Source organism: Rhipicephalus sanguineus, chromosome 1 (assembly GCF_013339695.2).
Source record: "Rhipicephalus sanguineus isolate Rsan-2018 chromosome 1, BIME_Rsan_1.4, whole genome shotgun sequence".
Lineage (NCBI taxonomy): Eukaryota > Metazoa > Arthropoda > Arachnida > Ixodida > Ixodidae > Rhipicephalus > Rhipicephalus sanguineus.
In genome coordinates this window covers 276,604,359-276,632,187 of record NC_051176.1, presented here as the reverse complement: position 1 = coordinate 276,632,187, position 27,829 = coordinate 276,604,359, and the positions used below count along the sequence as shown (strand labels likewise).

At 47.0% G+C, this 27,829-nt stretch overlaps 1 protein-coding gene across 3 annotated transcripts in view; it reads right to left on the bottom strand.

Annotated features, from left to right (window-relative positions):
* Positions 1 to 27,829, bottom strand: part of LOC119379023 (Kv channel-interacting protein 4) — a 501,724-nt gene that overhangs the window by 60,901 nt on the left and 412,994 nt on the right. The window contains exon 1 of one of the 3 annotated variants that reach the window (XM_049411849.1): positions 18,254 to 18,387. The exons of the other annotated variants lie outside the window; for them this stretch is intronic. Coding sequence (XP_049267806.1) covers positions 18,254 to 18,350 — 97 coding nt within the window. The 5' untranslated portion in view covers positions 18,351 to 18,387. Of the gene's footprint in view, positions 1 to 18,253; positions 18,388 to 27,829 lie in introns of those variants that run through there. 3 annotated transcript variants of the gene reach the window in all.

Below are 27,829 nucleotides of genomic sequence, written 5' to 3'. Positions count from 1 at the left end.
CTTTTTTTCGCCCCTCATACCCATTATCGATCTGAATGCTGACCCTCTTTATAAAACGGGGCCCGCGTTAACATTACTGTAACAGTAGAAAAAAAGACTCACGGAATGGATTGGTGCCTTTGTGACAGTCATCTTAGTATAACACCGACCGTGCCGGGGGCAAGCCGACGATGGCCAGTGAGGAAATAATCGTGCGCAAGTATAGAGAAATAAAAATTAAGCGTTATGTAAACGTCCCCAAGCAACTCATGGACTGTATACGGGATCCGCGTGTACTAGAAGTGCGTGGGTCATGAGAGGTGAGGGTGGAGGAGGTTTATGAGCAGTGTTGCAGGCGTTACTGAAAAAAAGTAACTAAATACATTACCCGTTACACTATAAAAAAAGGAACGCGTTACCGCCCTACGTTACCTACAAAAAAATGTAACGCGTTATCCGTTACCGTTACCGAAAAAAAGTAACGGACGTTACCTCTGCCGTTACTCCGCAATCATAAATTATAATCGATGTGTCTTTGCTGCACGAACCCACAATAACAATAATTTAAATCTGAAATTTGTTTCACATAAAACTTCTAACCCAAACAACGAATATACCCAAAATTCTGATCTAATGAGTATTACTTGCACAAATGTACCGGACCTCAGCAATGGTATAGGGGCTTAAAGTTGCCTTTAGAGTTACGTGTGATGGCTTCTGACTCTGACACATGGTGAAGCCGTTTTTGTCAATGTGACATTATACAGAATATGAGAGTCAATCATCAACGCTATTCGCAAAGAAAGCATCAATGAAATCTCAAGAAATTTACAATAATTCTGATGGTGTGCTTCTGCTAGCAAAATAAATGCGCGAATTTTGTAGTAATAAAGAAATGCTTAAACGGGCTAGTTACGTAAAGAAATATCTGTGCATAAAAATTTTTTGTTCACTTTAACCTGTATATTTACCGCAAAAATTGCGAGCGTTTATGTGAGGGTGTTCAAGATCAGCCTCACTCGCTCAGGAGTTCAATAACCAGAAACTTCGGTGCAGTTGCAGATAGAAAAAGCAAAATTTATTTTTTAAAACAAAGTTGATAGGCCTTATCAACTTTGTAGCTACTATAAAACGTCGCATATTTAGACATTTTTCAAAAACAGTTTCCTTAGCTCTACAAGTTTCAAACAATGTTATTTTACTCTTTGTTGCGCATACATTTCATACACAAAATATCTTCTTTGTAACGATAATATTTCCGTTTACAACGTCGTGAACTTTCGAGAACGACAGGTAATGAAGTTGGTCCCTCCGGATTGAATGTGTTTGATATTTTTCCCTCGTAAATTGTGCAGTTAATAAGAAAATTAAGTTCCTTTTCGGGCTACTGGCATGGGACATGCATAAAATATAAAATACTCAATTAAACTTAAAATATTTGTTTTCGGATCCGTGTCGATCTCTCGTGGAATCACCTGTTTGCAATAACCACGATTAGTACACTAACTGCGGTAATGTCTGCCGTGTAGCTACCTGTAACCGTGGTTAGCCGTAACCGTAGTTAGCTTAACCGCGGTTAAGGCTGTTCGTGTGACAGCAGTATTAACTTTTAAGGTAGTGAGTAAAAAAAAAGATTTTTTTGCGTTACAAGAAAAAGTTCTACGTTTCGCGTCCCGCTCGCACTCTTTTTCAGGGTTTTCTTCCAGCCGGGGGTCACGCCAATTCTCCACAATAAGGCAGACTCTTGATCGGCAGCGCACCTGTAGACCGGTTGACGTTACCGGCTGTCGCCTGGATCGGCCAGAATTCCACAGAAAGCCGCTTAAGTCGACGACGTGGGTGTTGTCGAATTCGATGCCGTGGTCGTTTACCATGCTATGCTCAGCGAGTGTACTCCTTTGTCACGCGAACTTGCGGGCATCGTTTTTATGTTGTCGCAGCCTTCGGGAGAGTTCTTTGTTTCCCCCACGTGCAAAATTTCACGACCAGCACGTGGTGTGGAGTAAACGAGCCCCTGCGCTTTCTCTTCGGCCGGCCTGTCATTTGGGCACGAAAAGGCGCAGGTGCCAGCAATCCACCTGCTACATCCACTTCCACGAGAAGCATGTCCGTACAGTTTTTCATGGCGAATTATGCGGCTTTCATCAAGCTTTGTGTTGCGATGGCCAAAACCTCCACACAAGGAGTCGGCGCGTCTTAAGAAATTGGTCCCAACAATTTCCACAAAAAATAAAAGCGATTCCGCCCGCGTTTTCTTGGTCAATGCCTGGCAGGCCGACAGCAGTCCGACGCTGCACTAAAGAATTTGTCGGGGCGAGCTCTGAGAAGACTGCACCCCCAGGATGAAAAAGTAACGAGTAACGTGACACCACACGTTACCGAAAAATGTTAACGTAAGTACGTTACCCGTTACAGTTTCTAAATTGTAACGAGTACGTTACTAAGTTACCGAAAAAAGTAACGCGTTACCGGTAACGCCGTTACTTGTAACGCGTTACCGCCAACACTGTTTATGAGATCGAAACACCTAACGTTCCTTACAGAGCGCCTGAAGTACTGCGCACGAGATTCTTTGCATTCCAGGCCCATCGAGTTAAGTGCTGTTTACGCGACCGGGAATCGAACTGAAGACATTGGCAGGAGAGGTTTCGCGAACGCGGGACCAGATATTTCATGATTACGAGTGAAAAACAGTGCTAAAAACACGGGAGAGGAAAGGATACGAGACCACGGCGCTGACTAACAACCAAATGTGTTTTATTTTATGATAAGCTTTTTATATAGCGGAAAGGTGTGTGCATAGGCTCTTGCATCTCCCTTGTTCTTAGTGACATTTTATTAGCCAGCTATGACCGTAATCTTGAGAGCAAGCGAAGTCAGACGAGCATAGTAAAGGTGATGCGATACGTGGATGACTTTTTAATCTTTTACAGCACTAACCCTCCTGACGCGCAGCCTGTCGCTGCTACAATTTTTGACGTGTTCCTCACAGAATTAGGTTATTTTGAACTGACCACTGAGCATCCTTCAGACAACAGACTGCGCTTCTTAAACTTGGAACTCTCGTTCTCAAATAGCCATGTATGCCGGAGTTATGCGCCCAGGTCTCAAAACAGCCTTCTCCCTTTTTCCTCTGCGCACTCGAATATTGTTAAACGCGCTATTGCAAGAGCTTGCATGAAGGCGGCGTTAGATAGGTCCTGTGACCACCAAGTTGAAGCGAGTTTTCTTTCGCAAGTAGCCCGCCTGACGCTTGCAGGTTTTCCAGCAACGCTTTTGACTAACATTGCCGAAAGCCTCGTAGCAAACTTTAAAAATAAGCGCTCAGCTGCTGTGCAATCCGAGATAAACTCGCAGCAAATCGTTGCGGTTATCCCTTATGCGCACAAGGTAGCGCACAATCTCAAGAAAGATGTCGGCAGGGCAGACGTTAGGCTGTTGTTTTCTGCCCAAAATAAGCTCGGTAGCCTGTGCCAGCAAGTCAACCGAGAGGTAAAGAACAAAAGAAGATGTACTAAGAAGCACAGGCAGAAGTTTGTTGAATGTCGTCAAGGTGTTGTGTAACGATTCCACTTTCTTGCTGGCGTTATTATGTCGGTCAAACGGGGCGGTGTGCTAATGACCGCATGTGCGAGCATGCGAACAAGGTTCAGAAACAAGCTACAGATAGTCAGTTATCTCTTCATTGTAACAGTTGCGGTTGACATCCATCTTTTAAAGATACCACTTTCTTGTCAAAATGCCATGACGAGCGCGCGCGTCTCATTTCAGAAGCTTATCACATCCACAATAGCAGCGAGGCATGTGTAAGCCTTCCCTCGATTTCCCTCCTTCCGAAGGAGATAGAACTCATGTCCCTTTGATCACCTTGCTGCCTCTGCGCAGGCTGAGTCTTCAATTTTCTGTAGTTTCATTGCGATAGTGGTGAAGTATATTTATGCTGACTGAAAGAATAAAACATATTTGGTTGTTAGTCAGCGCCGTGGTCTCGTGTCCTTTCTTGTCCCGTCATTTTAGCGCTGTTTTTCTCTCGTAATCATGAACCAACCAACCCAAATGCGTACCCTACTACAGGTATCTCAGTTCCTGAGCTTGAAGGAGCTTATTATTTTTTCAACTACATTACTGAGAGCGGAAGGAGCTCCTCTATTCCGTGTGATGGCAGCCGCAGTGTTGCGCCCCTTTCGGAGATATTAACGGTGTGATAACTTGCTGTATACAAAGTGAGCGACTTTTTTTTATTGCCACGATGCGAATACTGTTATATATAGATAACCTTCTACGTCGCGAGGCCAGGCGGTTCCTGCCTTTTAAATCTACAGTCCTGTCGGATTGAAATGTTACAATTTATGGCTAAGTAATGCATGTACTTTTTTTCCCATCGCCTTCAGTATATGTCACAAAGGCGTAATTTCGACTCGAACACTTGCATCACAGGCAATCTTACCTTTAGCGGCCAGATTCGTAGCGAAATGACGCGGTTATCTCGAGCAGTTGCGCATACCAGTCGTCATGTTAAAAGTTTTCATGTCACGTTTCAATCCGGGAACACTGTACATAGCTGTATAGAATATATGGTAAATTTCTAGTGCATGCATTCAGGCGCTGTCAGTGTTCGGGTGTTTTTCAATGACACGAAGCAAGTGCCCTTGCGAGGAGCTATGTATTGTTTCGCTTTTCAAGATGATTTTTGCCGACTGCCGGAGTTCACAGGCCAAGTGATCAAGATGACCTTACAAATTACTTCGGTTTCTACAGCCGTAACTAATCAGTGAATGGTGCGCAGCGAATCCTTCAAGCTACAGCAAAATGCACAAGACGTATAGTAAGGGATCCCTCCACGAACCCGCCCCGCTATCAGTTCAGTCTCAGGGTCGTGCGTGAAAGTTTCATCCGCTCCATTTTCCATGGAAGCAGCTTGCCCACTCAGACGCGGAATGAGAAATGCAGTCGCGCGCGAATTAGGGTCAGCCGCACAGACCTTGGCTCGTTCTTGGGCCGTCGAGCGGCCTCGCAGCGGCCAAAAGCAGAGCGCGCGCGCGACATGCAGCCGCGCCGCGCTCCAGTGTCAAGGCGCACGCGTCAGGGTTCGACGCGGCCACTATAAAGTTTACGGGCGTGCCGTCATAAAAGGTGGCCGAATCCTCAGCCTGGACAACAGGCAGACTTGAAACAATAAAAGTCGGGGAGAGTGGTCGTCCCACGAGGAAGGCCGCTGGCCCAGATGGACGCTGGTAGCCTTCCATGAGGCACATGGACAGCGTATAGGGCTGAAGAAAAGGACTACAGGAAGGCAAAGCCGAACCTTCACTGTTGTTTTGTTTTCTTTCGTTTTTCTCTGCAAAGATCTCGAATCCATGGCTTACTGCGCTTTGTAAAGGGTCACCCGCGCTATACACAGCAGCAGTTATTGTTTTGAGAACGGATCTATCGGTCGTATAGATCCGTTCGTATTTTTGTGCGGCGATAATGTAGCACAAATAAATATACGAAGTGAAACATCCATGCCACCACCATCACTGGGGAAGGAGGGTTCAACCCTTTCCTCCCCAATTTTTCCATTTCGCATATCTATATACACACGCATACATACAAACGCATGCATGAAGATACATAAAATACGGTTGAACCCCCCCCCCCCCTTCCACCTTTGCCGAAAAAATTTCTGGGTACGCCACAGACCACCATGCTGGCGGAAGTGGCTGCTCATCTCCTCTACCTCCGGATATTTAATTGCGTCACATAAGTCAAAGGTCCGAAAAATAAGCTGACATCGTAGATGAGGTACGGAACCACGGGCCGTATAGAGTTAACGCTTCCACCAAAAGTCACATATCATTCACGTTTCCTCACTTCCATTCAAGTGTTCAAACGGCTTTACGCCAAAGGTGGGCGAAGAATCAGGGTAAGCATTCACGAAAGCATTCTTAACGTGCAACTGCTCGTAAGGTCAGATGGCAGCTAATCGCGTTGCTGGACATATAGCGAACGCGGCTGGCCATTAGAAAACAGCACATAAGAACGAGAGGTTTTGTGAATTCGGCCCCAACCTTGGTGAGTATGTAAAGCACGATAACGAGTGTAGACTGTGCAACAAACTCATTGAGCTGGCCAGAACACTCCGTAGAGGCGTAGATGCCGATCGGAATAGCCAATGTACGACTATGTAGCAAATGCGAACAGTAAAATAACACTAGTTCTTACGAATGGAATGGTTGCGTGCTCAGTTCCTGATGTTATCCAAGGTCTTCAATCTACGACAATGTTTGCATTCTTTGCTGAAACTGTGTCGAGAAACCACTTTATAAACTGCACTAGAGTTCTCAGCTGGACTAGTTGGTTTACGTTCAATATGACAAAACAACGCAAACGAGACAGGTGAACAGCCAGACATCGCGCTAAATGTCAATTTATTTCTCATCTGCAGTCAGAGTACGTAATGAGTGTAAGTATGAAAATCAGCTGGCAGTCAGTGAATTCTCCTGTCTGCTCGATGTCTCTCATCGTCAGCGCTGCGTTTACATAATGAACTTTCTTTTAAAGTTAAGATCCATTAATTGCGTGCTGCGCCCGAGATCATTCTTATAAATTTTATTTCTGTCGCAGCTTTTGAAGTCTCACGGGGCTGCCGTTTCAGATATTTTAAACGTGACCAGCAAAGGTCCACTCAAAGCTTTGCGATATTCACGAGAGAATGTGTACTGACTACCAATAATGCTGTGACGTCATGTGCACCAGATGATGACACCCGCCAGTCGTCACGCTGCAAGTGCGATATGGCTCAAGGTTAACAAATATTCCAAGGGAGTCAAACTGCACACACGCCGCAGAAAAAGAAGCTATATAAGAAAACAAACAAATGGAGAGAGAAAGAGAAGCAGAAAGAGAGAGAGAGAAAGAGTGAGAAATATATTAAGCAACCGTCAAACAAAAACAGCACGAGGACGGACGAGCGAGATGAAATGCCGATCTGAGTCAGCGACATTCTGCTCTGGCCTCCGGACGAGAATTTAGCGAAGAGAAGGAAACGAGGGTGAAGCGATGAGACCTCCGGAGCAGTAAAACAGGCGCACGCGAGAAACAAAAAAGGAAAGAAGTGAAGAGCAGAAAGTCACCGTCAAGGACACTAGCGTTAACAGAAACAAACAAACAAAAAACGTAAAAGAAAATAAGGCGGGGACGGCAGTCGTCACGGGCCCACGTTGCACACAATAGCAAGAAACAATGAAGCGGAACGCATCTTGAAAAGCTGGGCAAAATTCGAGAGGAAGCCCGAGATGCGGAGGCAGCGTCTCTCCTGTCGGCGGACAAAGAAGGGCGCACCACGCGTCGCCAAGCGAAAACAAAAGGAAGCCGGAGATGGAAAAATAAAGAGCGAGACGGCGGAGGAGCGGCCCAGCAGTTTGCGCCGTCGGCAAGCCACAGTTCACCCGTCGAAAAGGAGGGAAGGACGGGGCAGTATTGTCGCGCTTGCGAGGGCTTCTACAAAGGCAGAAAATGATTGTATCCAGGTCTGGTGGCCCATTGCGCCCAACCGTGAGGAGGCGAAAGGGGTGAGCAGTCGACGTAACGAAAGAGAGCGCGGAGCACCAAAGAAAGGCGCATGCTTCACTGGCAACTTTTATATCCCCGCCCAAGCTTTAGGATGCGTAGATGCAAGAAAAGAGAAAGGAACTCGGCGAGAGCCGAGTCAAATTGCTCAAAGCTTAAGGGTGGGGTGGGGAGAGAGAGAGAGAGAAGGCTGCTGACGTCGCAGATTCACAGAGAGAAGGGGAGGGGTTGCGTGCATTGTTGCGGTGTTTTAGCGGAAAACCACCGCGCCTTTAAAAGTCAGTCAAGACCGAACGAGCTGGCTGCCGTGGTGCCTTTTGTTCCAGCTCACAGCGGCAGCGTCGGCGCGCTCAACCGAAGTGCTAAGTGATGCGCCCGACGCGAGGCACTAACGACGTGATGTAGCGATTGAAACGGCGTTCGCGTCATCCGAATGAAAGCGTGCGATGGGCCTCTCTCAGGAATATTGAGTCGCTGCGGCCTCCGTTCATTTCAGCCCTTCTCTCACGCACGCTGTTATTTTTGCTCTTCTCCGTCCACGCCGCGCCGTGCTCGACGTTCGCAGCGATCGAGGCCGAAACCCGGAGGTGATGGAGCGAAAATGACGCGCACGCACTCGTTATTCATAAGCTTGGCGCAAATGAGCTGCTGTTTAGTATTTCGACGGTGGAATATTCGCGCGAGAACATCCATTACGAGCACTCGAGGCACCGAGGTGAGCCAGTGATTGTTCGAAGCAGTATCCTCGAAAAATTGTTGACTGTACAGGCTTTCGGCCGAGAAGTGAAGAGAGCTGTTGATTTGATTTTGGAACGGTGAAGGTCCGACTTGACGCCTGGTTTAACTTTTTATTCTATTGCCCAGCTATCTGTAAAGGTTATTTCTTTGTTTGACGATGTGGTTACCCGCCATGGTGGTCTAGTGGTTATGGTGCTCGACTGCTGACCCGACGGTCGCGGAATCGAATCCCGACCGCGGCGGGCGCATTTTCGATGGAGGAGGAAATGCTTGAGGCCCATGTGCTTAGATTTAGGTGCACGGTAAAGAACTCCAGGTGGTCTAAATTTCCGAAGCCCTCCACTACGGCGTCCCTCATAATCATATCGTGGTTTTGGGACGTTAAACCCCGCCAATTATTACTACGATGTGGTTAGTGACTGTTAATAAGTTGCGATACAAAGCGTTTTGCAGCGATACGGCTAATACTACTTTAACGGCCGTTTTCGTGCGACAGCTTGCGTGAAAGAAGGAAAAGCAACGCCGTCTGAATCAAAGCACTGAATGCGCTTTCACGCGTACTTATCAATAGTTGCAGAATAAAAAGGTAGCCTTGCGTATAAATCATTGGATCAGGTAACTCCAGTGCTAGTTTACCTTAGCAAGTGGTGAGTCAGTTTTTTTTTTTTAAATACAGCTTCGTTGTCAATGGACGAATGAGTTCCCAAGATTGGCGTGTATCTACGAGTTTTCTCTCTCTCTTTTTTTTTGTGCTTAGACCTAGCCCCTACCTTCACAAAAATGGATATAGACAGTCTATAGACTGTCTAAATATATTTTTTAAGGGTAGATGAGATCTGTCATCTCTATTCGAGAAGGGTGAACCTTGTCTGCTCGTTACAAAACGCATCAGCAATGCCGTTCATGCACGTTTATTATATGACTCTTTTGTCAACCGGAACGTGACTCTACGAAACATAAAAAAAAAAAAACATTCGCTCAAACAAAACATTGATTTTTTGTTTACGTAATTTGGTGCTCGCTCTTCCTAAGTCAAGGTGGTTTTTACGAGCATTTCTAAAATCTCTTTCTTATCGACATAAAACAAACGGCATCATATGAAGACACTTCTGTTTTCCTGGTGCGACGACCACGTTCATTTGATCAGCAATGGATTGGTTTTCAGCGGTTGTAATGAGCTGCACACAACGAAATTAATGGCAGCGAAGCTTCCACGTGCTAAGATTGCTTTAAATTTTTTAAAAAGTATACCGTGGCTTTGACCATCACCTGCGCTGCGGGTCACAAGAGAACTTCTGTGCTTTCTGGAGGCTGCTGAGCTATGTGATCGCGCGATGAGCGCGCACGCATGATTCGATCTCTCTTTCTTCGACCACCTTGTTTTTTTTTTTTTCTGTACGCTTCTTCCTTCCGCAGTGTAGGGAAGCAAGCCAGCTGCAACCTGGTTAACCTCCCTGCCTTTGTTTGTCTCTTCTCTCTCCTTCCCTCTTTTTACGTGCGGTGTATGATTTTGAAGACGATCCTGTTTATAACATAATTTCCAGAGTCCGCTGCCATCACCTCCCCTTTCCCCTCTAAAAAAATTTAATACATTGTACCCCGCTTTAAAAAAATGTTGACAGCTTCGACGGAACACACTTCTGAAGCTCAGGACGGCCGCCAAGTTATTGCCTCAGAATCGATTTATATTAAAACCCGCGGTACACGCATAATACAGCTGCTGCGGCGATACAGAAGCGAAAAGTCAGCATTTTTTTAAATCCGCGCAAGAGCAGGTATGAAACACCGGAAGACGGGTGTGATCATGTAGCATGAAAAAAAAATTATGCAGTAAAAATGGCCCTAACGTTAACCTAAGGAGGTACTTGGCCGACCCGTGTATGACGATGAGGAAAGCAGCTGCGCATAAGAAGCAATCCCGGTGAAAACGTTGTTTCAATGTAAAACATTTTTGAAATGCACGGATTAATTTCGCTAGAAGGCACATTTATTGCTTGGTGCAACACTAAAGGCGCACAAGAACACATTTTTTTTATAGCGATGAAGGCTTCCCAATAAGGCGTAACGTTTAGTGTGTGTTATGTGCACACTCTTTTCACCCGATAGTAGCGTGAATATACGACACCGCCTGGTAATGAAAAAAAAAAAAAAAACTCATAAAGCAGCAAGTGCACACTTTCCGCGCATTTTGGATTTATATATACGAAGCCGTAGCTGCAAGTGTAAACACTGGCGCTATTCAGCGAGCGTGCAAGACTGGGCAGAAATACTGTTTTTTTAAAAATAACTTTGCACATTGTACTGAGGTCCACCAGAACGGCCTTTCTCCTCTTACGCCAGCAAAGGCTCGCGTTTCAAGCATTTTCCGCAGCTTAGTGCATGTGACCTCAACAATAACTAACTATGGAGAGCTCGAAAGAACACAGCCATGAACGACCTCAGAGCAACTTGCCGGGCCTTGGATGACACCATTAAAGTACACTTTCAGGTGATAGATCAGCTCTTTATCCGCGAGCACCTTTAAGAGAGAAAAGAAAAAAAGAAGCAAACGGGTGGGGAAGAGGAGGGGGTATGTTTAAAAAAAAAAAGCTATAGCGATAGGAACAGCTCTAGGAAGAGCAAAGCTGACAGCAGGTCGAAAAACAGAGATAAGAACAAAACAGCACTATGGAATTGGAGAGGGAAGAGCGGCGTGTAACAGAAATTACATTCTTGATTTATTTAGATCATAAAAATGCCACAAAAAGAAAAAAAGGCAGCATACAGAAAAGCTCCGCCACGTGTACTTTACGCCATTTGCAAGCGCGAGTGATTGATTCACGTGATACCTACGGCAGTGCTTTCGTGAACCAAGAGCCTATACGCTGAAGCCCATATGCAAATTTTTTCCTCTGGCTAGTGACAGGAAGCTATACATTTTCAGCGCACGCGTGATGGAGTGATTTTTTATGCGGAAACGCTATCTTGACTCGGCTTACGCTCGTTCTTTCACTATAGAGCGCTACGTAGCGAGCAGCCACGCCTTCCAAAGTACCCGCTGTTGTGCTGAAAAAAAACGCCGAGGGAACGTTGTGGGCTGGATATTTAATTTGGGTAGGATCTCGGGGAACAAAAATCGTCTTTCGGTCACCGGAAGAAGAGCAACGACCGCGAGAATGCTTTTTTTTTGTTCGACGCACCAAAGAAGAGGTATTTTGCTGCGTATTATTATTTTACTGTTCCGTTATAAAGCTAATGCAGTGGGCTTTCGCAGCGTAGAAGGCCTGAGACCTTCTATACCGTGCTCATACTTGCAGTGATAGAGGTAGTCTGCAATATAGGCTTCTCCTGATTCGACGACAAGAGATTTCATTGTAATTATTAATATTAAAAAAAAGGGTTATGAATGCTATCTTCAGCGCGATAGACCGCACGCGTCACTTCTGTGACGCAATATACATATCTTGAACAGTGTCCAGTGTTTCTCTAAGCAAGTGAATATCTATCGTGCGCATTTCGCTGAACTGTCTCGCTATACGACTTCCTGCTACGCTACAAGTATGCTGCACTATATAGGCATACAAGGTCAAGCCACCAACAATGCTTTATATACACGTTGTACAACACACACTTTATGTTTGTTTTCCAACTACCATTTACAATAACCAATACTAGAAATCACTCAAAGACCTCCATACTTTTCCTCTCACTTCAAAGCTCTTAAAAGGGGGTGTGCAGAACTCTCGGCAAGAAGTTATCACATATTTGGATTGACACTAGTGTAACAGGAACTTTGTTACAGTAATAGCTATGGTCACGCGGGCTAGGGGGACTTTTCAGAGAGTTCAGCATTTGAAAGGTTCCCGATTGAGTAGCTACAGGCAGCCGTACAACACTACTCCACGTTTTACGCGCACAGTTATTATTTTAATTTCTTCGTTTCCTCCCATAGGGTAAACGGCTCGCCCTGACCTCGGCAATATTTACAGTTGGGGGCCTTCACTGCGGGTCCAGTGGGGGTTGTTGTGAAGCCACTATTGCGACGCCTGGGTTTGGTCTATTCTGGGCGCTCGCATTGCTCGCTGCAGCAATCCCGGGGTGAGCCTAGCCGTGGAAAGGACGTGGGAAATGCGATCACCGAGCCCTTGTATACCGACTTCACAAAGCAGCGGTTCACGCACTAGAGTGTCCCTCAACTACCGACGCCAGCCGACTATGATAATGAGCGTGCATTTCATTTAGCGAAGGTGGCTAAACAAATATGAACTATGATTATTGGAAAAAGAGCGTTGTTACAAATTTGGTCTCTCGGTTGAACGATTCGTTTGCCACTAACAGAGACCTTTCCACAATTAAGAACTACTTTTGGGCGTCTTTATATTTTTTTTTTCTAGCGAGAGGGAAGCGGAGGCGACAGAACACGTTCATGTCTACTGACCAGTGACATTATTGGTGACCTTAGAGCTTTTTATCCAGAGGATAACCTTCTGCGTAAACCTGCACGTGGTCGAATAGTCAAGCTCACCAAGTGAGCACCAAAGCGAACGGTGTTGCGGCGCGGCCGAGCAATGAAAAATCTACGCTCACTAGTTTTGCGATGAGCGTGGTTTATGATAAAACATTGCTGCCGAAAGACTATTACAGGACGTGCACTTATGCGCTACATCTTATGACGCGTGCAGTCTGCGTACTGTTTATGGTACAGTCCGCGTGTGCTTCCCTTAGCGACAAATGCATATCTCGTTCATGTTTAAAACAGACGCGACTCCGCGCAGCATGCGCCGACAGAGTTGAGCGTCATGTTTTGCCTACATATCTATCTTCGTATAAAGCAGGCAGTGCGTTTGCGTAGCGAGCTGTGTGGCTTCGTTTCCTGCATGATTGAATAAGGCCGGTGGAAGCGCACGTGGATAGAAGCGGGAGCAAGTGGAAGTATGCTCCAGCGCCCCGCGTCCACTCCGCGGGCGCTGAATCATTGAGCGAAATCCTGCGGCCACAAATGTAAACACAGATGTAGCGAAGATTGGGTTTTCTCATCGGAATGTCATGCCGCGAACGAACAAAACAAACACGCCACGGGAAAGCGCCATTGTCGACCTGTTCCTTCAGATACACACCCTTCTTAGGAAAAGTTATTTGACGGGTGGTCTGGGTTCGAGTTTACTGAATACAATGTCGCGCAGTCTTTTTTGTGAGAGGCATATATCATCGCGGCTCGCGTGTTTTATGCGCTCGAATATAATCTGCCAAGATGCTGCGCCTGCGGTGACACCAGCAATAAAATCCGAATAAAAATGAGCGAAAAAGCAAGGACGATCTGTCATCCAAACACTGGTCCAAAGGGGACGATATTCCGACGACGGAAGCCCGAAATACCTCATTCCATTTCCACGAGTCGTATCATACGTTGAAGAGCTGTGAACTTTTTTTTTTTCTCGTGGCAGTGTTTACGGATAAACAACATCGTCGGCGGCAGCAGCAGCACCGAACGTAGCTTCCTCCGCGCGTCCGGAGGCACCGAGATTTGTCGCGCCATGCATTCTCGCGCACAGAAACACAACTACACGTGCCACAGAAACGCGCGACATTGAATTCGCGACCGGAAAAAAGAAGCAAAAACGAAACAAGCGAGAGAGGAAAGCTGAGAGAGGGAGGGTGGTGAGTGAAGGCTCAGCCCAAGGTGCGGACGTCGGAAGCTCGTTCGGCGCCCAAGCAAACAGCGCGGCGCGGAGGACGGATGGCGCTAACCGAGGCAAACAGCTGTGCGTGGCGTAAATATTGGACTTTCGTGGGAGGAAAACGAGACTCGGCCGACGAGAGGAATGAAACGGGCTTCGGCTTTCTATATCTTTCCCGAAAGTATTTGTTTTTCCTCTCAGCGCGCCGTGTACGCTCTTTGTACTTGGAAATTAAACACACTCCACCGGCAGCGCTGCTGAGTTTATGTGTCGCCGGTGCGGGGCGACACGTTCCTCGGCAGTGGTGGCGAAGACGAGAGGCAGGCTGAGCCTCCGATCGTGAACCTCCCCCATTCCTCGCGCTCTCCCCCTTCATTTTTTCACAAGTAACGAGGTCGCACGGCAGGAAGAGGAAACTCATCGCTTCCGATGTCGGTGCAAGGTCGCCGCGTGGAGACAGCCGAGTAAAAAGGAAGGCGCGTGGAATGCTTGCGCACCGAAAACAAGGAGTGCCGAACGAGAGAGAGAGAGAGTCTTCCTAAGGATGAGAAGGAAGAACAGGCGAGCCTCAAAAGGAACAAGAACCGTGTCACCGCGGATCGGAAGAAGGACAATGCGCACGGGCCGAGTTGAAGAGAGAGGAAAAAAGACAAGCGTATAACGCGCGCAAGAGTCCGGGGAAGCGCTTCGCCGAAAAAGGCGCTTCAAGAATTCAGAAGCGGCGCTCATTTTCTTCTTTTCACCGGCGTTTCGCGCGGATCCGCGACAAAATTCCCCGTGCTCAAGCATCGCGCGGTGAAGAAAAAAAAATCAATAACGACAGTACTCCGCCGAGTTGCCTTTCGCAGTTTTTAGAATTCTCTTGCCATTTCATTTGAACAGGCGTATATGTAGGAGTATATGTAGGTCAAGAGGAAATTCCAGGACGCCTCCTTTCTTGCCTTGCTGGGCATGTGTTAAGGACGCCATACAAAACGAAAGAAGAGCGTTAAAAGGGCGCCGACAACCCTGCGCCAAGGGGTACGACTGGAGTGTGCGCAGATGATCGCTAGAGACAAGCCTTTCAACGGGACTTTACTTCTCGCCAGTTTTTCTGCTGCGACATGCGAAGCCGAGCGGACGCGAAATTTGTAGCGACACTGCAATTACTAGCCATAACGACGGCTGAAGACTGAGGCTCTAGCGAACGTTCATGCGCGAATAGATACACGCGGCGGGACACGTGTCAGCTTAAACCTCTTTGGTATAACAACGGCCCACGGCCGGCGCCTTCGGCTTTCTGTGGACCGTGTCTCCTTTACCATCTCGGTCCTTCCCGGCAAGTTGTCGCGATTCTTGCGTGTGCGCTGGCCACCTCTGCGGGAGAGACTTAAGTGCGAAGGGCGAAGCCAACATGCCTCGAATGCCGCGAGCTCCCTACCGGAATTCCTGCTGTCTGCTCGCCGTTCCTTCTGCACGAGCATTTCTATCTCTCCCTTTCAAGCTCGGTGAGACGCCTAAGACGTAAACGTACAGAATAGAACACTTTCAGGGCCAAAATGAGAGACAGAGAGGCGACGACACTGGGCATCGAGCGCAGGCGCGCGCTTCGGGGAATGCAGCCGAGTCGAAACGTGAGGGAGGCGCTTTCGCACCTTCCCAGCGGAATGACTCAAGGTTGAGGGGAGTTGGATGCAAAAATATAAGCAAACTAAGTTCTTGTTCTTTTTAACACGAAAGTGTTTTATGCGGCCGGGGTCCACCACGGCTCCACTGACGCATTTTCGTCACAGATATTACGTTGTGAAATATAAAGACTAACATATGGCAAAGAAAAACTAGAAGTAAAAGTTCCGTAACCGGGAGTCGAACTTACGACCCCTCGATCTCCAGTGCGCAGCGTGAAACGACTCCGCCACAGACGGCACATTATTTGTCATACTAACGGCGTGCTATTTATATACACCATTTGCCGGTGGCGGTACTCAGAGATCGCTGGTACATCAGCGTGTTTTCGTTATCACTAGCGAGATGGCGCGAAGGGCTCGAAGGGCGCGCTTTAAAGGTCGTCGCCCCACGCGTTGAGATAAGCGTGCGGCTCTACAGGGCGTAGTCGCTCGTGCGCGCGGTTATCTTGTACGTCTTGCGTTCTCACCGCAAGTTTGCGTTGAAGTTACAGAGAGCACGAAGGTCACTTCTCTCACTGCAGCGCCCGCGTTTGCGAAAGGAGCGCGCTGCTCACAAACAAATAAGTTACAACTGTGACAGTTCGCGCTCATCCTGTGTATACTTGTGCGTTCGTTTCGTGCGTCCTCCTTTGTATTTGACCAGCGCGCTTTAACTGTCGAGCTGTGACAGTTGTTAGTACGCGCTCGTCCTGTGTATGTTCGTTCCGCGCGTCCTTTCTGCTTGAGAAGCGCGTTGCAAGTTTCGAGCTGCTTGCCGTTCTTCGCGTGACATTACAACTTGTTGCTATAGCATTCATTCCTTCGCCCTCGGGGCGAAACAATGCACAACAAACGCTCAACTACGTCTGTCAAGACACGTTTTACTTTCGTGTTATACCGATTTCTATGACAGAGGGATCAGCCATGTTTTTTTTTTTCCTATTTCCTGCCGGTTGAAGACACTCTTCGCCACCATTTGTTTCCTATAATAGTCCGGATATATAGAAAGAAGTGCTCACTGCTGTGCGATCGTGGGGTTACAACTCGTTTTGGCGCATTAAAAACAACGAGGAGGAGGAGGAATAAACTTTATTAGGAGAAACCAGCAGGTTTAAGTGGCCGGGCCTAGGCCTCCCATGAGGGGACGTCAAGGGCTTGCCTCGACGCCACCTCACGGGCGTGCTGGGTCGCCCAGGTTTGTTCGTCGAGAGCGGAACTCCGCAGAGCCTCGCGCAGCCTCGACGAAAGGGTCGTGGTGTTAGTGTGTACAATTAGATTTTTTTTAGGCCTTGAAGTGCTGGCTCCAAATGTTATTTCGTGTAAATGTGTTTACTAGTTAGTCGTGTCATGACACTTGCAAGTTTCCTTGGTCTCTCCCAGCTCAACAAACGCAGGCGGAAGTTGGCTATAAGCTCCAGTCGTTAAAGATAGCCCCCCCCCCCCTATGTTTTATGCCATCAACTTTTTCCCCTGCGACCTCAAGAGCGCGTGTTTAAATTTTGCAGCCACATTAAGAATCATAGACTACACAGGGGCACAGCAAGCAGCCACTATCACTGAAGGAGCGTATGTTTACAAGCCTAGAAGGTTACAGTGAATGAGCCACTTAACGGCGCACAACAAGGGACGTGTACTTTTGGGACCGTATAGACTGTGCATCGGAAGAGAGAGAGAGAGAGGGAGAAACTCTCTCTGACATAATTACTGCGTCGTTTTGTTTTCACGCACCGATGAGTTTTTGTTGATGCCGTTGACTTGACTTCGCAAACATACCAAAAATAATTCACGTTCTCTGATGCGTAAAAGTGGCACACGTCACGAAATGCGTGATAGTGACCTGCTTCCAACGCGATATTATCAAACCGTACAAATATGTATTTCTTTCGATTCCAGGGTACAAGGTGTATACACCTTGTACACAGGAATAAGACAATGCTCGAGGAAACAGAGTTATATATCATAGAGACACTTAATGGACGCCTATAGAATATCCAACAAAGTCTGATTGCAATGGTGGGAGATATTCGATTGGCTTAAAAAAGGGTATGTGTTACCGATTAGGGTGCGTTCAACAGAGAGCATAGGGTAAAACGCGTCTACCAGTTGGCATTGACGGCTGTATCGAAAACGCTGTACATAGCTTTAATATCTGCCTCGAAGAGACTAAGGCTTGAGAGCAGAGAAATACGGTTGCTATTATTCACATTCTCAGACACAATAGGGTGCGGCAGTAAAACGCTGGCATAAGGGTACGCGCAAGGTTGCACTAATTGCAGCGCAAATTAATCACATGTCATGCAGTCGATTCCGTTAAGTGACATAAAGCCTCGCGAGCGACTTGTTTTTCCGTCTTCAAGCTAGAGACCGTGCTTCAGCAGAGACAAGAGAGTTCGGTATCGAGTGAACCGGACACGAAACTGCCACTGACGCGAGCCATTCAGTCTACGGTGTCGTTGGAGGCACTCCATCGACCCGCACTGCTGGAAAGACGGGAGCACGGGGACCACGCGAGGCACACACGCTCAGATGGAGAAGCACCGCCAGCTGGGAAGCTCGAGCGCGCGCTGGGCGCGTTACAACCTGGACGCCAAAATGCGCGTGCCACCGACGTGACTGTCCTCCGAAGGCCTGTTTGCGGAGGACCTATGTGGAAGTGCGCTCTGGTCACTGGTGTATACTCACTGTGCGTCTGCGACCCGCTGGCCGACACGGTCCTGCGTGCGTTGGTGCGCTTGACTGCGGCCGAGGAGCTGCCCCCACTGGTGCCCAAGCTCTGCATGCTGAGGCGTCGGCGACGACTGACGCTGGTGCACTGGCGCGCGGTGCTCGGGTGGGCGCGCACCCCCTCCTTTCTCGCTCTATTTCTGTGTCCAGGCGCGCGGGCGAGATCGGGGGCTGCGAAGGAATCTTCGGGGCTTTGCCAAGTGCAAAGGCCGGCACGCCAACCCGACAAGCATGTGCTCCGGTGGGGACATGTCGTCGGTTCGGACGCTATCCGGCCTGCATCTGCCAAGGCGCGAGGAGCGGGCGCGCTTTGTTACTGGAGCTGAGTGTTCGCTTCAGGATCGAAGAACAGATCGAAAAGATTAACAGCGAAGGGCTTCACAGCGAGAGCGCAGCAAACTGAGGCACGAATCTTGGCAGTACAACGAAGAGTTTTAGCGGGACTCGTCGCTGCGTGGAAGCGCTCGGTATAGCACGCACCTGCGCTCAGACCAACGAAGTCGCTGCGTTCCCTCATGCCATGCAGGAACCACGCTTACCAATCGCCCGGGTCCACTTGTGGCAGTCTTCTAAAAACTCCAACAACACGATAGCTTGCGTGAACGAGGGATGAGAACGAGCTCTCACAACACAAGTTCTATAGAGAATAATGCTTTGTACGGGAGGCTCGTTCTAATTATACTGACCAGTGCGGTGACACTGAGATCAATTGTACTATTTAAGCACCAAACAAAGATTCTCACTTTGTGCTTTATAGAAAGTTGATGAACACTTCGAACAGTTCTTACGAGCCAAATTATACTTAGTAGCGATAAAAATGAGGCGCATCGAAACAAGTCACGTCACGCATGTTTGGTCGGACCAGCGGCGGCGTGTATGTCACATGCCGGGATGAAGTCACCACGAGCTGTCGACTAATGTAATAGCGTTCATAAAGAAAAAGAAAAGGAGTTAAAGGGCTTCTAAACCACTCCGAGTTCAGAGACGAGAGAGTGGTTTCTTTCCCGCCTTCGCTGCCCTTTCTACAGGCGCTATCTCCTCCTCGCCACTTATTTCTTCATAAAGCTCGTGGAGAATGTCAACACTAAACGTTGAGCCTATCAGGGTTTCGCGCTTTTCTTCTACACGCTGTTATCTCCACTTGTGCAGTCGAAAATGCACAAAAGGAAGTGAAATCAGTTGATCGCGCTCGATAGCCATTCGAGACAATGCAGTACGGGCGCCTGCGGCTGCACGGCAGACCAGTGTAGGAGACAATTCACAACTGATATTGCTTGTACTTGGACCACTCGAGAGCTTCTTTTTTCTCCTGACGTCACGTGAACAGGCCGCTGGCGTCACGAATTGCGCGACAAAGACGGGAAACGCCAGGAGAGAATAACGTGCTCGTTCTTTGTTTTTTCTGAGTTTGCTTAGGGGCCCTTTAAACTATTATAATTTCTGCAGTATTGCAGTACGAAGCCACCATATGAGACACCCCTAACATGCTTTCACACCTATATAATGGCCAAACAGTACGTTTTTGCTAGGTCCCAAGCCATATGTTGGCATCCAAGAAATAAAAAGGCGGACCAACATGTAGCAACGGCAAAACAGTTGCATACTCCAAAAGTAAAGATACCAGTTAGAAATGGGAGTCAGGGTAATCGTAAAGCGCCAATTGGCAGCATGAATGGAAATCACAAGGGAACAACAACGTTCACCTCATTAAACCAGTGAATGGAAGACATGCCATCATTAGGAATCGGAGTAGTTCTGTGTCGCCCTTAAAAAGGACACCCGCACGTCAAACATAACTACTAACTTACAAATGATGAACAGCTAACATTACTTGCCCATGCACACATGGAAACACAAAGACAAAACACTTCGGTGTATTCTATAAACTGCACATATGCACCAAATACTAACTTTAAGAGATGACGCGCTCGTGCCTGCCACTGTCCTTATGAGCTTGTTGAATAAAACAGATTTTTAAAAATAAGCTTTAAGCACTGCAGCGTCAGCTGCAGTTACTTAACATTTCTGCTTTGAACGGTGACATCAGATAGCTGGCGCTCCCTCATGTTTACACGCGCATCGGCGAATATGAAGACGAATAAAGCTTTGTGTAAGGCGCGAGGACTCCTGCCTCCGTTGCCTGGTGCAGGGTGACTCAATCCTCTTCTTTTTTTTTTAGCCTCGCATACTTTCTGCCGGTGCCAGGTAACGTTTTGCCGCATTTTACCGCATTCTGAAGCACTACAAGCCACCTGCCTGCTTTTATGTTACAAAAGCGGCGAAGGAAACATCTCGCGCGGAATTCACAAAACTGTTTGTAAATGCTCTGTGCCACACAGTCTTCGCTGTACATTAAATATCCATCATGAAGATGTGCCAGCAGCTCTTTTTCTTGACGTTTTACAACGAATACTTTTTTTTTTAAAACGATGGACTCCTCACAAAATGTCCTTGTAGGAGTATAATAGTTAATACAGTGGTAATTGCGCTGCCAAAAACTCTTCATTGTCCGATTATTATCTGATCTCATGACCAAAAAGCAGTCAACAGGATACAAAAAAAATGAGGGGGGGGGGGGCGTACTTGCTGAACATCTTGGCCTATACCTTGGCCTGCGTTCACAAAAACCTATTACGCTCGATTTTTGTTTGCAAGATAAAATTTCAGTCAATGCCGATGTTGACTCTATTAGCGAGGGTATAGCTGGCCAATGGCAACTGGTAGTTTAGAAAGAAGCCGTTTGTGAATAAAGCGGCCCCTCTTACGCCGAAGTAACAGTTCGCATAAGAACAAATTTTATCCAGCCCTGACGCTAGAAATACTGTTAGCTAAGGCGACCCAGCCAATAGCCAAGAGCGCTTTCGAACGAGGGCTACGCGTATTTATCGAAACATTTACAGCGCTTGATTTTGAGGGCAAGATCAATTGTCAGTCAATCGTCGTGTTGGACATATCATTAGGGAACGCAGTCACCTAATAGCAAAGGGCCGGGCTTAAGAAAGGAAAAGCTTTGCGATTTGACCCGGGAATCTGCATAGAATGATGTTCAAAAGTTCTTAAACGAGAACTGCTCGGTTCTTAAGACCAGTTCCTAGCCATTTGTAATGTCTGGCTTCTACGTTCTTTTCTGCTATCTGTAGCTTAGTTCATTCTTTTTTGTATTAGTAGAAACAAATAAGTGCCATACTTGTGTGCGTAAAATCACGGCAAAAAAAAAAAAGGATGAACGGGTGAGAAACATCCACGTCTTGTTGATTTTGACTCTCTCTATCTTGAGTATGAAACGATAGAAAATCTTTTCGAAGTTTGCTTTAGCCCGTGATCCATAATGTGCGTGGGACGAACGGAACTCCACCACCGATACCAGAGGTGCAAGGACAGCAACTATATGCCAGCTTCCATGAAGCACAGGAAGCTCTTATCGCGTTATCTTGAGCATAGCCTAAGATGGACAAGCAAAACCAGAAATGCAAAAAAAAAGAGAGGGAGAGAGTGAGAGAGAAAATGCCAAAATCGTTTGACCGGTACATATCATTTCTAGGAAAAAGAAGATATAATAAAGTATCCTTTGCTGTGTACGTACAAGAAGAAATGTATGTGCTACAAAACAGATGAATGATATGAGCAGGAATAAAAAAAAAAGGAGGGAAGGAAAAGAAGGCCATCTCAAATTTACTGCACCAAGAAAATGCTACATGAGTTCTTTGGAAGGCTTTTCAGGTTCTAAAACGCCAAGGGCGACATGACTCAACGGAGGACCTCGGCATTTCAATGGACGCCCTGCCTAATTTTTTCTTATTTTACAGCCACCATTGCACTGAGTCAGATTAAAAAAAAAGAAAAAAAACCTTACAAAGCGTCATTGCTTGCCACCAGAAATGAGCGCGCAACAACGCTTTTCATTATACTCTGTCACACGCACGCGGCTGCTTACTACTCGCCACGAAAAAAAAAAAAAAAAAAAAGGAAGAATGCGCCCATGCCCGAAGCGACGGCGTTTTGATCGGACCACAAAGACAAGGAGACCACAAATAACGCGACTCCGGCCGTGACGTATACAGCGCTCGTGGTGAGCGCAATCCGCGAACCAACAACGCCATGTGCACCGTGAACTATACGGCAAAGTGGAATGTTTACATGCACAAAAAAGAGCACGGGAAGTGTCCGAAAGTGACAGAGGCGGAGATACTCAACTATGCCAAAACACGGTCCGTATAGCAGCACGCGCGCGGCGATGCGTGAGCAGGGGCAAAGCGCGCGCGGTGTTGTGTGTAAACTCGGCCGTTTCGAGGAGCGGCGCCGCGCCTCATTGTCTCCTCGCTAGCCCTGGCGTGTTTATTTTTTCTCCGGTCGACGCGTCAGCCTCGTTGGCAGCCGGCTCGCGGCCAAACGAGAAGGCGCCGCGATAAAAGGAACAGCGGTCGGCAGAGGAGGCGGGGCAGCCCCAATGTGTCGCACTTTTATAGGGGCACCCGAGCGAACGAAATCACCTCCCCTTCTCTTAACCTCAGCGCTACCAAAACGTCGAGGGGGCAAGGGTGGGATTTAGGGAGTGGGTGGCAAGCGTCCGATCTTGAAAAATGACGCCCGCGCGCGTTCCCTATAGCGCCACGTTTCCTTAATGTTCCGCGCGTGCGTATTTCGCTGTGGGTCATACTGAACGACTGACGGCTTTGCCCGTCAGGACCACAGAGAGTACTTGAATAACTTCACCCGAGGAAACTTAAGGGGACCTCGAGAAAGTGAGTTCGTTTAGCGTTTGTATGCACGCGCTCAGTATGATCGTCAAGTGCCATTAGGTCGCACGTAACGTCACTTGTTTGGCGCTGCTCAAAATACGCAGCTCCAGGGAGAGATAAAGAGAGAAAAAAAAGAGAAATAGGTTATTCTTGGCATGGCCCTACGTAAAGCATAGTAGGCGGAACTGGTTGAACGCACTTCTGCAATTTTGTAATCGGTCAAAGTAATCCCATGGCTGAAAAACTAGCTTAGGCCACAAGACGCCACAAGCGCCACGTTGCCTTGCACGGCCTGCTTCGCGATTTTTAACTGTACTACCAAAGATGGGATTTATCTTCCTGCTTGCCACCCTCGCGTAAGCAATACTGTCAGGGAACATGAAAAACTTCATTCTGCTCGATATGTTACGAATTCGTCGTCATTCAAGCAGAGATATGTTGTTGGTTCTGTTGGTTCCGGGTAGTCTGCAGACAGCAATATGGTGCAGCAGTTTTGCTCCGCTTGACCAGCGTTTTTCTAAAGGAATCGACGAAGTTCTGTACCACTTCAGTTAACATCAAGGCCAAAAAGCAGGGCGAGGGCGCGAGACTTCTTTTGACAGTGTCGCACTCCTTCTGGGAGCAGCAAATGATTTCAAGATCGGGAAGTCTGCTTCTCTGTATTCTGTCGAGTAATTTCCTTCTCACTGCACTGGAACCAATAGACAGTATCCAACATGGCCTCGTCAAAAGAAGCTCGCGTTCAGCCGCAATGAAGTACATGCAAGACGGAAAATGCGTTTGCTTGTAGCCTACAATGCCGAAACTGGAGTCTATTCCAATCTTCGCTTGATTCTGCAGAACAGCTTGAATTTTGGTGTGGATGACTCCTTCTAATACGCATGGCTAGCTGCACAGGCACTACAAGTGGTAGCGCATTCTGTTTTCAAATATCATGACGATCATTTCCTTTTTTGCATTCAAAAAGTCTCTTCGCGAGAGCTGACGTGCCATTTCGCTTCTGGAAGGTACACCGGCGGGAGAAGGTATCCAGCGAATACTCCTCATTCCCCGTTAATTTTTTTTCATCGAGACCTCTAATTGCAGCCAGAAAATGTTGACCAAAACGAAATCAGGCCACTATATTTGCTGAAGTGCCGATTTCTAATCTATAAGTACGACGAAACTGTATACGTCCTCCCTTGGCGGAGGGAGCCAAGGGAAGACGGCCTCATAAAATCAATCAATTCAAACAGAACGCACATAAAAGAATATAACTAAAAACAGCCCAAACTGAAATTATTTTCCTACGTGAAAAATTCGGGTTTGAAAGTACTTCTTATTTTATCATCGTTGCTTTTTTCGCCACTGAAGTCTAAGAGGTGCACATTGACTACACTGTGCAAAAGCGAGTGAAGGTAAACCTCAGAGGCCATGATTTTCTGTACTGCACGTGCCGGAAGTTATTGTAGAAGCCGGATAACTGCCACGTTTAAGAAACTATACTTAAGAACTGTTCAGAAAAAAAAAGGAACACAACGAACCAAGGCCCGTTTCACGAAACACCGGTTATACACAGAATAATTTCCTCATCACTTGTAGTTCCGGCGCCTGTCAGTCACGATAGCCGTTCGACGGTAATGGCGAATCGCGGACGTCGGGCAAGTTTCGTGCATTAGGGCTCGAATTGTTTTACATCGATCTTCCGTTCAATACGTTTTTGCGATTAAATCATGAAGTGTGTGTGCGCCAAGAAGTATTGGCAAAATGGAAACAAGATAGCGTTCTAGCATGTCATGAAGTGTTTATATTAGAGCATCACAACGCACTATATAATTTCCGATTTAGTCATAAACGCTCGTGAAATACATACTATATGTGGGACATGATAGTTTTCAAGAGGAGGTTCAAAAGTGTAAACTGTGATAGTACCTCCGAACGGAATGACACAAGTTCGCAGCAAGCGCAGCTGTGACTAGACGCTCGCAAACTCGCCATGGCCTGAATTCACAAAAAGTTTTGTACGTAATAGTTATTTGGCATTAGCTGCCAGACTCATCTAATTAAATGTCCAGCGTTAGGACAACAGGCTGAAATTCGCTCTTACAAGCAATCACAGTAGGAAGAGAGCGTTTTGACAATGCGGGTATATTCCTGAAGAATAGGCACGGCTTAAAATGAGCATAGGCAAGAACATGCACAGGCGGTGCAACACATTTGGTCGCAGGGCGGCAACGCTCGCTACCCGAAATGTACGCTGCTACGCGAGTTCTCCCTTTACAAGGGGACGGGACACAAAGTCCCGGATCAAATGCACGCGCGGAGAGAGAAACGGCGCCGTCGCCGTGGTGTCGGCGTGCCTCCGCTCCATCTTCGCGTAGGGTGGTGTAGCGGGGAGGCTTTTTTGACTGACGGCTTGTCAGGGGCGGCGGCGAGCGCTGGTCATTTTCAGACACTGATGGAGTGGGGCTCCCAGCTGTGACAAAAGGATGGTCCTCAGTTTGCTTTTGATAACGGCTTTCACGCACGCCTCCGCGGGAGGCGATTAAATTATAGCTTCGGTCGGTGTTTTGCTCTGGAGCGCCATTTCGCCCGTGCCGCCTCGCATGGCGTCCATCCTACACTCTCGCCGATTATGTTTCCGAAATTTTGCTATTTGCACTGGCTCTGCGCGAAATGCCACGAATAGCTTATATCGGACGCCATTCGCGGCTTGCTGGCCGCCTCTCGGCTCTGTATGCCTGGTCTAAACGGAGGGGCAGTGCGCGTGTAGGCGCTTAGAAACTGTCCCGAATCGATTTATAAATTAAGGAGCTTCAAATATAGCGTACATAAGCGCTTAGTAAAGTAGCATTTAACCTAAACTTAACCTAGTCAAAAAACAAAAACTCGGCTTGAGTTCTTTCATTCCACTGTCGGAGTCATAACGCATACGCTCGACCAATAGCATTCACCAACAAATCCCTCATTCCTAAAACGAGTCGCTTTTTTTTATGCACGTGTGTCTGTGTGAGTGAGCGAGCGAGTACGTGCGGGGCTTACGTGGGAATGTTTTGTGTATTATGTTTATTTATAGCGTGCATCGCCCCCCCTCCCTCCTTTTTTTTCATCCTGCCCCATTTCTTTGTCTCCTAACAAAGTAGCAGAAAACATTCAAAACACATTTTAGAAGCTTGTGCGAAAAGAAGGTTGCATGGAAATGCGTAAACGAAGGCAGTAGGCTATATACTATGTAACTAAGGATGCGCTGTTAAACGAAAAAAAGAAAAGAAAAACGAACAAGATGCAAAAAATAAAAAATAAACGCCAGGCCTGCGCGGAGCGCGCAGCACAGTCACAGCGAAAGCTGGAAGAGCGGCCTTTCTAGAGCCCGTTTTAAACTCTCTTGGGGAAACTAATACAAATACACATGCCAGGTATCGACTACGCCATAAATCGTAATTTTTGTGAAGTAGGTAAGCACCCACTATGCCATTATTCGTCTTTCTGCGAATAAGCGAGGTACCCGCTACACATCTGTAAGGCATTATGTGCACTTTTGTTGATGCTAGGTGTGGCTGATTGATTGATTGATTGATTGATTGATTGATTGATTGATTGATTGATTGATTGATTGATTGAAATAACTTTAATGAGGTCCTGCGGGACACGCCCTAGCGCGCAGTGGGCGACTCCGACGTCGGGATGACGACGAAGAATTATGGTTGACCACGTTGTAGTGGGTGGGAAGCTTTAAACCACACACTCGTTGCGCAATTAGCATTGTGTGACGCCTGGTTGTTATTTTACTCTCGGCCACGCTATATTACACATGGTAACGCGATTCCTTGCCCGACATGACGCCTGTATAGGGTATTTTTGCAAAGGAGCTTCAAGTACCAGCGTGACTCTGTTTTAAAATCTTCCCATCTCTCAATAACTGAAATTAAATTAAGCGCTATAGCGAGATCAAGCGTCTTACGTCATAGTAAAAAGCAAAATGAAGACTATTTAAGGTCTGAGCTAGACCTGTTGCTTCGAAGTGAGAGCGATAAGCCCGGGCATTTCAGCAACGAAATAAGAAACTTGAAATCACAACTAGAGATTATTGATACTGAGAGAAGTATCAAGGTGCTGTTGTACGCGCGCGAGCTGAGAAATTGTGATTCGGAGAAGCGCCTACGAAGCGTGCGCTAAGTGATGAAAAGGGATACGTTTGCCGGAACAATATAAAAGAAATGCGATATCAAGAATAAGTTACGCATGATCAAAAAGAAATTGAGAAAGCCTTTGTTGAATATTATCGAACCTTTATAGGGCAACGCGTCCATGTAGTGGGAGGATTCGACGAAACATTTTTGATCTTAATGCTAGTTTTAGATGATACAAATAAAGAAAGACTCGATGCCTCCATCTCAGTCTCAGAAAAGCTATAGAGCAGCTCAGTTCGCGCAAGTCACCGGGGCCAGATAAAATAGGAACAGCCTTTTATAAAACATTGAAGAGTCAAGTGGCAGTACTATTACACTGAGTTTTATCAGAAGCTTAGGATCGAAAATACATGCCTCTATCTTTCCGTCAAAGCCACATTATTTTAATCCCGAAATTTGATGACCCCCTCAAACTTCTCTCAGTAAAATCATATTGGTCGATCAGTCTGACAAACGTTGACTATAAAATCTACATGAAGGTATTAGCAAGAAGGTTACAAACTGTTACTGGTCGTCTAGTCGGCCATCACCAAAGCATAAAATGACGCACGGTACTAACAAACATAAATATTGCACGCAGTGTTCTTGAATGTACCGATGCGCTTGACGGACGCGTTGTCATGCTT